Below are 12860 nucleotides of genomic sequence, written 5' to 3'. Positions count from 1 at the left end.
TCTATCCTATTCAGAGACTCATACAGTTTGCTAATATTGAATAACAGAAACCCTGGAAAAATAGTATTTTTTCAACCATTTTGTCTGAACATACTGAAATGTTCTACAAGACATGTTTCCTTTTCCCAGGAGCCCTGTAGTCTAAACTGCACAGGAGTGGAGGTGTTTCTGTGTGCATTTCAAACCAGGGTACCTTGAAGAAAAATCTCATTTAAATCCTAATTGCACCTAACAGACGGTGTTTTAATGCCTCCTCCTATTGCAGCTACGGGGATTTTTGTAGATTTTGCACATTTTATTAGCTTCACGTTAAAATTTTTAGAAGCTTAATAGAATGCATTGTGTTTATTAACTCCAGTAGTACGTTTTTATAGTCAAAACCAATGGCAAATGGATGTATTCTCAGAAAGCTGGTGTTGGGAAAGCAAACCACGGTCTACAAGGAGTGTTTTTCACAGTCAGTAGGTCCAGGTAACCAGTGCAGACCACGGCTTTACACCATCAGTCATGACAGGCCACATAACGGTTCTGTAGGTTTGACTTGGCTTTGGTGATGGCTACCAAGAAAAAGAGGATGGTGAAGTTGACAGTACCGTAAAGTCAACACGCGGTTTCGCTTCCGTCTGTGTTGTGTGATTGTATCATTCACAAGGACAGTCCTAATGTTTCGGATAAAGCTGCCTACAGGTGACACCAAGGCTTGATCAGTCTGATGTTTCCTGCAAAGAGAGATGGCCGTCCTATCTAAACAGGCTTGTAGACTGCCAAAGGGCTATTGGCTGCAGCAGTGTCCCAAAATGTGTATTCTTTTCATTTATTTCTCTAACACTGATGATCACAATCTGTCTTTCTTTAACCAAGTAACTCGAGGACCCCGACCGGTCACTAAGAGTAGATGGGTCAGTGTGTGGTCCTTGGTGGTTGCTCTGCAGAAGTTGCTGCTGCCTGGGAGAGGTCTGTGGTAGAAAGCTCAAGTCCCTAGGGACTTCTGGAAATGAATGTTAAGATTGTTTAAACTTAAGAATTATGTTAATGAGGGTTTTCAAAAAGAAAAGATGGAAAGAAAAAAATTAGCTTTTCCCTGATGGGCTTTAAAAATTTGCCACAGGAAGGCCAGGCAGAGGTTCTTAATTTGCTGATATTCAAGCTCTTTAATGCACTTTACCACTTTCTGGCACTGAACACTTGACCTTGTTACAGTATTTTTAATAAGGTTGATTTAAGATATTCAAGACAAGGCATATCAGAAATAAGTGTAAGGGGAAAAAATTACAGGAAAAATCACTTAATGGCTTGAATTTAGTGGTAACAGCTCAAAACCCAGCACCACTAACTCCTCTCATTACTTGAGGTATGTGGGGGGAGATGGTGGAGAAGACATTTTCTGATTGCACCCTTGCTTTCACATGGGAGGTGAAAATTTTTATTGGGTATTTTGAGGAGCAATACATAAATTCAGAGGTTTTCTGAAAATGAAGCCCTAGCCCTATCCTTTAGGGAGAAGGTTTTTCTTACCTAGAGACCTAAAGGTAACTCAAATATATTTCGCCTTGAAATCAATTTTGACTGACAAAATGCCCATCAAGAGAGGAACAGAGGAGTCTTGGCTGTAAACATGATGCTTCCTGCAGCTGGTTACTCATAATAAATGCTATTTTGTACCGGGAGGCTGCATCTACGGGGATACTGATCCCAAAAGTTGGGCAGACATCATGCCAAGTTTGTACCCGTTGTGTCTGTCTTGTGGCAAGAATGCAGTGTGGTGGTTGGGGCATAACAGCAAGTTTCAGGTAAATATAATGGTATCTTGTTAAATTAAATTGGCTAAATGTAGTTTGTATCTATTTGAATAATTCTTTTGGCATTATTAAGATTGGGTGTGTTAGGAACTATGAGTGCTGGTGTTGGAGCAGTTAGGGGATGTAGGAAGGTAAAACAGCAAAAAGATGGGAATCATTGGAAAGATTTTTGAGTCTAAGACAAAACTTTACAGTCTAAGGTAAAATCAGAGAACAGATGGTGGCGTATGACCTTGTCTCTGATTAAAGCTGCCTATAACTTCAATATTTGCCTTTTCCAGCACAGCTTTATAAATAGTGTGATCAATACACTTTTATTAGAAATGCCCTTAGAAACATTTTTTTTAAAAATCATCATTCTTAAATTGTTAGCAGCTCATAAGAAGCAAAATTGTTGAAATGGTGCTAAACTGGGCAACACATAATGAGGAAAAATATATATGCATTTCGTCCCTTAAATAGCATTGTCATGTTTATAGTGATGTGCTAACACCCTCTGGACGAGGTTTAGGAACTTGGATAAGGTTGCTGTCTAATTCCACTGTGGGTTAAGGAGCTGAAGCACGGTGTACAGTGTCTCCTGCCCGGGGCAGGATCTGTCCCTGCTCATGTGCAGCCTTGTACCTTTTTGTGACTCCAGAATACCCGCTGCTTCTATTTCCTGATGATGCACCCTAGAAACCCCCTGCAGCAGCTGTGACCTTTCTCCAAGTCCCAAAGTTTGAAGCTGGAAGGGCTGTAAAATACCAGAGCTCGACCGGAGGACAAAATTTAGTGACAGGCTGGAAGGAAGCAGGCATTTTCCTGGGAGGAAATGGTGGAGGCAAACGTTAGCGATGGAGTATTCGGAGAGTGAAGGTGATTCCTCTGATGAAGAGTGCTGTTTCTCAGGGAGCAGTGATGAGTACTCCTGTGATGAAGTCCAGAAAGTGTCCGAGTCAGTAATCGGAAGGAAGGCTTTTGCATAATTACTTGTGGTATTTAATAGTGTGCACTTCTGATAATTACTTGTTGCATTTAATGCCCTGCATTTTGATTAACTACATTTGCCTTCAATCCTCTGCATTTCTAATAATTACTACTTGCATTTAAAGCCCAGCACTTCCAATAACTATTTTTGTATTTAGTGCCATGCACTTCTGGTAATTCCTCCTGCATTTAATGCCATGAGCTTCAAATGATTACTGTTGTGTTTAACACGATGCCCTTCCAATGATTACTCGCTGCGTTTAGTGCTGTGTGCTGTAAAAATACAACCTTTTAAAACATGGACTGATGACTTGTGACCGAGGTTAATTCGTAGCTCAGTGGCATGGCCCTCGGTATGTTTGTCATTTTTAAGTGTATGTGAGGTGTTGGCAGTGACTGGAAGTTTTGAGCATGTCTTGAATTTTACAGATTATGTACATAAAGGTTTAACATTTGTATAGAACTGAAAATATGTTGGGTTCCCCCCCACCTGCCTTCTGTTTCTAGAAACTTAATGAGATTTTTTAATTCCACTTCCACAAGACCATACCAGGTTTATAATCCCATTTATGAACAATTTAGACTGCTGAAGCAGAAAGCTCCTTTCCCCAGTCAGTCCCTTCTTTGGGTATTTGCTGGATGGGGTCCTGTGGCAGTAACAGGGACCGTAGGCAGGGATGCGCAGGTTGGCTTTGGAGATACCCAAGGATAGTGATTTCTTGATTAAACACTTCATGTATGAGCCACTTTATCATTCATTTAAAAAAAAAAAAAAGCCAACACACGTTATTTTTTTCCCAGAGCTGTCAGTTACTTCTACTCATGCAGGACATGAGGAAACCTCAGAAGCATGTGACAGTCTGCATTATAAAACCCTGCCATTCCACCGGTTCGGGAGATTGTGCCAAGTGAAATGTCCTTTGGGAAAGCGCCTTCGTTCTGTGTGAATTTCATGCTGATTAAAAGGGCGTATTAAGTGCAAGATAGTGGAAACCGTAACAGCTACTTGTGCATTTTAATCTTGGATGTGAAGGTTTATTTAAAATGTTTGGATTGAAGCCACCTATAGCTGTATTTTATTTGTCTGTGATCCTATAATACAGTAGCTATAATCATATCTGTAATCTATAACTATATAAATGGTCTTTTTGTGGCAGAAAAGCATCTGAGGTACCAGGACAAAGATGTTAACTGGAATTAATGAACAACCCCAGTGTTTACATACTCATTTTAATGCAGTCGTATCCTTGCAAAAGTTGGCTACATTAATTTAATGGCATATGGAATATTACCAGTCCTTCTTTCTATATTTACCAAAGTTTTAGTCTAATACTCTTCAGCTATTTCTTTTTACTGGCTTTAAATTACCATAATTTTGTTTATCGTTATGGATAAATTAGTGCTAATATAGACTTAATTTCATTGAAAATAGGCTCAAAGACAGTCCTCGCATAGAGGCTTGAATATTAATGTTTCCTTCATGTGTATTTCTGTTTGCTCTGTTTTAAAGACAGTGAAGATAGCTCAAAAGTAATTAAAGTTAATAAATTATTACCTTAAAGGGAAAACGCATATTCCTGTATGTGTACACAGGCACCGTGCATTTTTTTTATCAGTATTCCTGCTTTAATACCTCCAGCTTTAAACAGGGGAGCTGCCATTTCTAACAGCATTTTTAAATCTCATTTTATACTTCAGTGGAAATGTACAATGGTTTTCCAGTCTAAATGAATTAGGTGTGTTTGAAGAAGTGGGTCTCTCTTCCCTGAAACCCATTTACCCTTTGTACGGGGAAAGTTTTGGAGTGGATTTGACTAAAACAGCTACTATGAATCCTGTAAATTTGTTTGGCCAACAGAGAAAATGCAATGCCTTCTCTATAACCCTGATTCAGTCTGAATAAAATGAATTAACTTGGTCTTTTGTAGCCTGGGCTGGCTATGGTAAAATTTGCAGTGGAGAAGGGAATGGGAGAACACAAAACATTTGGTAATGAAGAGAGAGAAAAAAGTGCAGAGTCCAGATCTAAATGCAATATTTTTAATTTCTGGAAAGCTGGTGGAAGCTATTACCAGTGGAGTAGCCGAAACCTTTAAAAAGCTCCATCCTAATCAGTCCCAACCTCCTCCATGCTCATATAGCAAACACAAGTCCTATAGCATACCATATAGCTTGTACCTCCTCTTGAGTAGCAGGACTGACATCCTGCTTAACTGGATGCTTCCTGTTCCAACATTGAGATATTATGTAGGGTTTTTTTGGAGGAGAAGGACATAAGCAGAAGTCAAATGTTCATCAGTAAACCTATGCAAATAGCGAATATTTTGATCAAACTGTTTCTGTGCATGAATGTGTGTAGCGAGGAATGAGACTGTTGAGAACAGATGCAAAGTACCATGTGCTGATGTGTAGCTGGATGGCTCATGTAGAAGGGGAAACTCTCTGGTTTTCTGCTCATGCCTGTGTTTTAGCATTTGCCTGCCTGAAGCCTGTGCTGATGAAATAAAAAGATTTATATAAATCTTTATATAAGACATATATAAAAGATTGTACTGAGTGCAATGGCACTTACTCATGAAACGTACTTTTTTCTTTCAGGGAGGATGTCAGAACAGCCAACGTCATTGCGGCTGAAGCAGTAACTTGTCTGGTCATAGACAGAGAGTAAGTACATCACTTTCCTACCTTGCAGTGGGGTGTAAATCCAGTTCACACATTTTTCAGTTTTTAACTAGACTCTTTGATCATTTTTCTCCTGAGTCATCATTTTATCTTGAGTAGTACAGTCACAGTAGATAGGTGTCCTTGATGAAGTAGAGGGATGGTCCCCTAAATCAATAAAACAAAACTCAATAGTGACAAATGCAGACAATTAAGAAGTGCAGAAAGACAAAATGGGAATAAATGGGGAGGTAGTATTACTGTGGAAAAGGATCCAGGCGTTACGATGGAACACAGATTGAGTTTGTGTTGGTAAAATGTCATGAAAGGCATTGAGCTTCTGGCAAATGTTGGAGCAAGATGTTGTTATTCTGGTCCATGTGGGGATGGAGAGCCCTTACCCAAAGGATGTAGCCCTGCTTGAAGCTCTGCAGTTCAAAGTAGATACAGGAGATCAGAAGAGTATAATAATGTCTTATGTAGGGAGCTTGAAGAAATCAGGAGGTTTTAGTCTAGAAAAGAAATGCCTGGGTTCCAAAAGGCAGTGCTGCAAGTTCAAGTGCTCTCTACAGTTGTTGGGAATGGGGCTAGAAAAAAAATTAGTGTTACCTTGAAAATTCACCGTGACACTTGGGTGGTTTTTCAGTTGTGAGGGCAGTGAAGCACTGGCGTAGACCATCAAAAGGTGCAGTCAGGTCTTCCATGGGAATCCTTCCCAGGGAACGTAGTGTATAGATCTGCAAAACCATGATAGAGGTGGGTAGGATGAATGAGGGTTGATGTTTCACTGCCTCCCCCAGTGCAAGAACCTGCAGGAGGGAGACAAAAGCGTCAAGGAGATGGCCCTTCACATGGGGATCACTCACAGAGCAGGAGGAAAATGAGAAGAGTTTGTAAGTGTTCAGAAGAAAAGGAAATCCGTTGAATTTATAAAATATGTAGGGACCTACCTCTGGCCTAGGAACTTTGGGAGAGGTGTAGGAGAGTACCAAGGCAAATAGGACAAGTGGTTGCTCTGTCCTTCAGCTCTTCCCTGGGCATGCAGTCATGATACAAGACACTATCAGTAAGGGGCTAAGAGTGATCTCTGAAGCCCTTCTTATATTCTAATTAGATATATGAGCAATGTTCGAGTATCTTGTAGGGATTATCTACATACACTCAGTCCTGCTTTGGCACAAGTGTTTTATATTCAGTTATTTTGTAGCCCTTCGTTTCTAGAGATCTAGTGTTCTGTAATGGCTGAACTGGGGAATTACCCTTTAAAAATCTTAGGTATTCCTGATGTGTTAACTTGTTTATGATCAATTAAAATTATGGTCTATCCTTTGAAAACAGATGGTGAACTTCAGGGCTGTCAGCTGAGTGCCTTTCTTTCACTTACACAAGCAAAGTAGCCTGGTAGATAAGAGACAAGCTGTGCCTTATCGTTCTGTGGGGCAAGGAGAATTGGCATAATTAGATAATTTAGCAAGCATTAATGTTGAGAAAATACAAAGCAAGTAATTTATGCATTTTTTTCTGAATGCTTCTGTAAGGGACTTTTTTTTTTCCACTGTAAGCATTAAAAAACCCCAGATACCTAGTAATTGCAGAGTTCCTGATCATTTTACAGACTTTTTTTTGCTTGTCTCTTGTGCTTTTTTTCTCAGTATATAATGCCCTTGAAATAGTAAGGAAGTACAAGTTAAATTTAAGCTGTAGTTAATCTATACCAGAGATTCTAGTAATGGTCTGCAAATAGTAACAGAGTAACTCTATTTATAAGAATCCTATTTATAGTGCAAGAAAAGTAAGGCTATTTGTAGCTCTGTTTCTAGTTCAAGGAAGGTTGTCCTGTGTCCTGACCACTTCTGACTTTTTTGTCATAGGTCTTCTCTCAGGTTTTTTATTTTATAGGCATGTCAATAGCCATAGAAGCTGATTTTAATATGGAAGAAACCTGCTAAGTTTTCTGTACATTTGGAAAATTGTGTGGGCACTGTTCTCTTAATGGGGAAAATTAACATTTCTTTATAGCCAGGTATAGAGAATATTACAAAGTTCAGTTCAATATTATGTACGTGTTTATGTTGAGGTGTACGCAAGGTAGCAATGCGAGATGGAAGTCAGCTTTAGTTATAGTTGGAAGTTGTTCTGTGCAGGAGGAAGAGTGATGCATGGCAATAAGGTTCCTAGTATTTTCTATTACAAGACAAGCTCTTTGCTTAATCAGACATAACTACTGAAGCAGCAATTTTCATGCTCTCTGTATGTCTCAATCTGAAACATTTCAGCAAAATTGATGTTGCAATTTCGAAGAACAAGTTGTGGGAAAATATAGTTTCCTCAACAGTCGATCTATTTCTCTGCAAAACTGGAGAATTTCCGTCCTACTGACAGTTCAGAATTAATATTACCCATTGGCATTATCTTGTCATCGGGGTAACTTTTCAAGCTTCCTTTGAAAAGTCTTCCTTAGACATCCAAAAATTGTTCTGCGCAACTGGTAATACAGCCGTCGTACTCCCGTCTTGTTAATGCTTGAACTGTAAGTCACACCTTGGTATTACAGCAAGGTAGGCTTAAGACAAGTGGAAGACTGGTCTCTGAATTTGGCAATTCTATGAGCAATCGTCTCGGTTCCTGGAGGATTTTGAGGGTAACAGTACAGGAAACTTTCTTTCAACCAAACAAGCTCCAGGAGAGTTGGGTTTGCTTCAGCATGCAAAGATGAAGCAGTTTGCCTAAAATAATTTCTGAAATTCAGAAAACATGTCTTAAAATGCTAGAAGAGTAAAGCTGTGAGCGTTGAAAATGCTATGAGAAAAGCCAAACAGTAGTATGTGATCTCTCAGTGTCAGTGCTGCCTTGCTTTTTGGTTTCCTTGTGAAATGAGAACGCCATTACAGTCCAAAACTGCCCCGAATGTAACATAGCTATTTCTTGCAAATCTACTTAGACATGCTTTGCACCAATGTATTTTCAGCATCGTTTTCTGATGTGGAAGTGAACAGAGTCATCTAACAAAGCAAAGTGCCTTCAGTACAGTAAGCGTTTGCTGTTTCCCATGACTTTAAGCCATTTGGTTCCTTGTCCTGAAAATATTTGTTATGAAGGACAATACTGACATTTTTTCTGAGTCCCTTCCTTTATCAGAATATTGAATTGCCTGGGATTTGGTCCTTAATGGTGTCTGGCTTCATCAGCAGTCTCCACCATGCAGGAGGTAAAATGAAACTGATCATCCTGCTCCAGCCAAGCTGTAGGAGAAAATTCAGCTGACTTTGTTAGGTCTTTACATCAAATTATGCTGCATTTTACTCCCATGTGAATGAATAAATACTGCTGTTTATTGAACATCCTTGTCTCTAAATTGGAAAGAGGCAGATTTGATGGATGAGCTGTCTAGTGGATAAAGAATTGCCTGGATGGTTACATCCAGAGAGTAGTGGTTGGTGGCTCAGTGTCTGGATGGAGATCAATGATGGGTGGTGTCCCTCAGGGGTCCATACTAGGACTAGTACTGTTTAATATCTTTATTAGTGACATCACTGAGGGACAGGGTGCCATTCAGGGAGCCCTTAAGAGGTGGGCCCATGTGACTTTCATGAGGTTCAACAAGACCTAGTGCAAGGTCCTGCACATGGGTTTGGGCAACCACTGGTATCAATCCAGGCTGTGGAATGAAAGGATTGAGAGCAGCCTTGGGCATGCTGGTGGGTGAAAAGCCAGACATGAGCCTACAATATGCCCTTGCAGCCCAAAAAGCCAACCATATCCTGGGCTGCATCAAAAGCAATGTGACCAGCATGTGGCAGGAGCTGATTCTCCCCGTTTACTCCACTCTCATGAGGCCCATTCTGTAGCATTGTGTCCCAGTCTGGGGTCCCCAGTGCAGGAAAGACATGGAGCCGTTTGAGCGAGTCCAGAGGAGGCCACAGAGATGATCAGAGGGGTGGAACATCTCTCTGGTGAAGACAGCTTGAGACAGTTGGGCTCTGGGAAGACCTTATAAAAGCCTTCCAGAACTGAAAGGGGACTAATGAGAAAGATGGTGAGGGACTTTCTAGCAGGGTCTGTAGCGATAGGATAAAGGGTAATGGTTTTAAACTAAAAGAAAGTAGATTCAGACTTGATACAAAGAAAACTTTTTTTATAAGGGTGGTGAAACACTGAAACAGGTTGCCTAGAGAAGTGGTAGATGACCCATCTCTGCAAACATTCACGGTCAGGTTGGACAGGGCTCTGAGCAACCTGATCTAGTTGAAGATGACCCTGCTTACTGCAGGGTGGTTGGACCAGCTGACCTTTACAGGTCCCTTCCATCCCAAACTATTTTGTTATTATGTGACTCGATGAACCTTTGGTAAAATGTCCTTCAGTAGCAATCTGAACCTAAAAGTGAAGAAGATACAGGGTCAGTGTTAAACTTTTAATTTGGTTGTTCTTTTAACCTAGTCTGTTTCACATAGACTGCATTGTATTTTCTGATATTAGCATGTATGGCATAAAAGAAACATGAATGCAAATATTCATTGTGTTATATGAGTGCTTTAGCTCAATCAATTGATACCGTTTTGGCCTAGATGTAAGAAACTGATATATGATGGGAGTCAGTAAACTTGAGGCACAGAGCAGGGAAGGTGTAGCATGTTCTTTTAAAGTAGTAAGAAGGAAGAAAGTATAACAGCATGTAAGTTAAGAGCAACAGGAGAATGGATTTATTCAGGAATGGAATTTACTGAAGATAAATGCATGTGAGCCTTGAGCTGTAAGCTGCATACAGATAATGTATTATCACATGCTATAGTACATGGAGGACAGAACATGATAATTGGAGTTTGAACTGGAAATTATTCTGGAGTTTGGACTGATTTTGAAGACGCAGAGAAGTAGATGCACATAGGACTGAAGCATTGCAGACACCACCTGAGGCATTGCAGATACCACCTGAGACATCAGTGGATGGCGAATGTCTTGATAAGGACCTTCAAAGGTAATGATCAAGAAGAGGGTGGAAACATGAGCTGGCAGAGGAAAAAAGGCATAAAGCAATAGGTTTGTTGTGCTGCACAGTGGACATAAGCAGCAGGCCATTACTGAAGAAGGCAAGGAGCAACACCTAGCTCCAGCCAGGAAATGGAACCTGTGAAGAAAACCAGGCCATGACTACACGAAGAATGGAGATTTTGCAGCCATTAAGGAAAATTCTGCAAGGAATCAGTTATAAAGCAGAAGATTGCACAGAGAGCCAGGGAGGGCAAACTGCCCTCGCCACCCTCCCCCCTCACCCCACGAGCAGAGGGAATCATTGGCTTATCCCGTAAATGGAAAGGCATGTTGTATGTCAGGAGTAAAGGTGCAGGGAGAATAGAAATACAATGGAGGAGCAACCACATAAAAAACATGATTAGCATTTGGCACATAAAAGCAACCGGTGACTGTGTTCAGTTTGGTAAGCAGCTATGAGTGGTCTGTGATGAAAAGATAATTTGTTGATTTATCTTAATTTAATAGTTCAGAAAGTAGGTCTATATCATTCTGACTATTAAAAATGAAAAATTGAGAAATTAAAGGAGCTCTTTGGGAAAACGGTTGGACAGGAGCACCAACAATTCTTTCAGCTAATGGGCTTCAGTTCTTAGAAATCTGCATCACAGAAAGCAAACAGATTTAGGACATTATTTGTAGGGATTTACAGGAGTTTGTGTTTGGGAATTGACTAGTAGGTTTGAGTTTGCAACCAGTATTTAGAAAACCTGCAGAAAATGAAACGAGTGTCAGAGGTGGGTTTTCCAGCTGAGGTGCAGTCATACAACCTCTACAGTGGCCATATTGGAAGTACCATTAATTTCGGTCACCCAAGGAAGAGGACTATGACAGCAAATGGATTATTTGCTATAACATTAACAGGTCTCATCTTGCCAGAAAAAAAAGAAAAAAACTACCCCAAAACAGAGTGGTCCTACCTGTATTTCATAGCTTTGTAATCTGTAGGAAAAATTTCCAGGGAATTTCACTTTGAATATAAAGTTTTCAACGTGTCCATGCATGCTGTCATTGAAGATGAGCTTCCACTAACATGGTATGAAGGACAAAATGAGACAGTGAGAAGGCTGATCACATGAGGATGACAGCTTTGCGAAGGGGTCTCAGCACCAGGTGGGCTGCAGGCTTCTCCCCGCTTAATGGTGCAACCAGATTGATTCAGACAGGCTGTCTGGAGAGTAGAAGATGTGCTTCCTGCAACTGTGAAGCATAGGCCCAAAAGGGGTGGGCTTGACATTGGCTTGAAAGGTTCAGCAGAACCCATGTACTGTTTGCAGGAGTTGTAAACCAATACTTCTGACCCCTTCAAGGGATTTGTAGAAGCCTTTGGATACACAGGGAGCCAGACAGCTTCTTGTAAAAATACAGTTCTCTTCTGATGGAATATATGATTTACGTAAACACGTTAATATTTTATAGCAGTTATTAGTTGTAAGATGTCCTCTGTTCAAATTAATTCCAAAAGCAATTTTTATTGGGTTTTTTTTGCAGTTTATAGGCTTTCTGTGTTTGTGACTTGCAAAGACCCTACATGAAATAAAATTGAGACTGTTGATAGCAAAGTATTTCTTATTGTGGTACTGCAGCAATTCATCCTCTGGGAAGAAACTAATTGTGGGAGATGCACAACGTTGTTGTCTCCAAAGCATGTCAAGCTTGGCCCTGTCGTAGGTTGTCTTAGTGAATTTTGAGGCTCTCTGGAGGGGTTATTAGATTTGTTGCCAAAGTACAGTTGGACTGATCGGAGAAACAGTAACAATAACAATATGCTGGATTTGATGGATTGGTCCTCTAGGAAATCTCCTATAAAATGTCTTCTGATAAAAATTGTATAGATACAAGCAGGACAACCTTGAGCATCTGTTCTATAAATCAGTTTGAATAAACACCTGCAAACACACTTTATTTGCAGCTACTTTGTACCAACATAAAACGGAAGGAAAAGATTTGGAATTCATTCCTAACCTCTTCATTACCATTGACATCCATGAGAGGGAAGTTGGTACAGATTTATAAACTTTGTTTTTTCATATGTGCCTCTTGTAACTAAAAAAAAGTGTTTGTGCGTGGATCCTCCTGAACTGCAAGAATATTTACACTGAAGTTGATTCAGATTTATCTTTTATTTATATGTGGTGGGTTTTTTTTCCCCCTCCTTATAACTTATTTATTTTGACAACAGTATTTTCTTGGAGTGCTGAGATTTACCAGGTGTAGATGTTGTGGGTGCTGGGAGTACAGAATTGCCTAATACACATGTTAGAGTTGCTGAAGGATAAGAGCCACTAAAAACTCAAGACATAGCTGCTGTTGATGGAGGCCGGCAGTGCTACAAAATGAGGTTTGCAAGTATTGAGTGTTAAATGATGTTTTTTCCTGCCTATTGTCTTCTCCAATTGC

The 12860-nt window shown here is 40.1% G+C and overlaps 1 protein-coding gene across 2 annotated transcripts in view; it reads left to right on the top strand.

Moving 5' to 3' along the window:
* PRKG1 (protein kinase cGMP-dependent 1) overlaps positions 1–12860 on the top strand; it is a gene marked incomplete at its 5' end in the record, with an annotated part of 496883 nt that overhangs the window by 413935 nt on the left and 70088 nt on the right. For both annotated transcript variants that reach the window (XM_084264379.1, XM_084264378.1), the window contains one exon: positions 5367–5432. In XM_084264379.1, the coding sequence (XP_084120505.1) occupies positions 5367–5432 (66 nt within the window). The remainder of the gene's footprint in view (positions 1–5366; positions 5433–12860) is intronic.

Source organism: Gallinula chloropus, assembly GCF_964237585.1.
Source record: "Gallinula chloropus genome assembly, chromosome: 5".
Lineage (NCBI taxonomy): Eukaryota > Metazoa > Chordata > Aves > Gruiformes > Rallidae > Gallinula > Gallinula chloropus.
The sequence above is the reverse complement of the archived record's forward strand: the minus strand, read 5'-3'. Positions and strand labels throughout refer to the sequence as shown.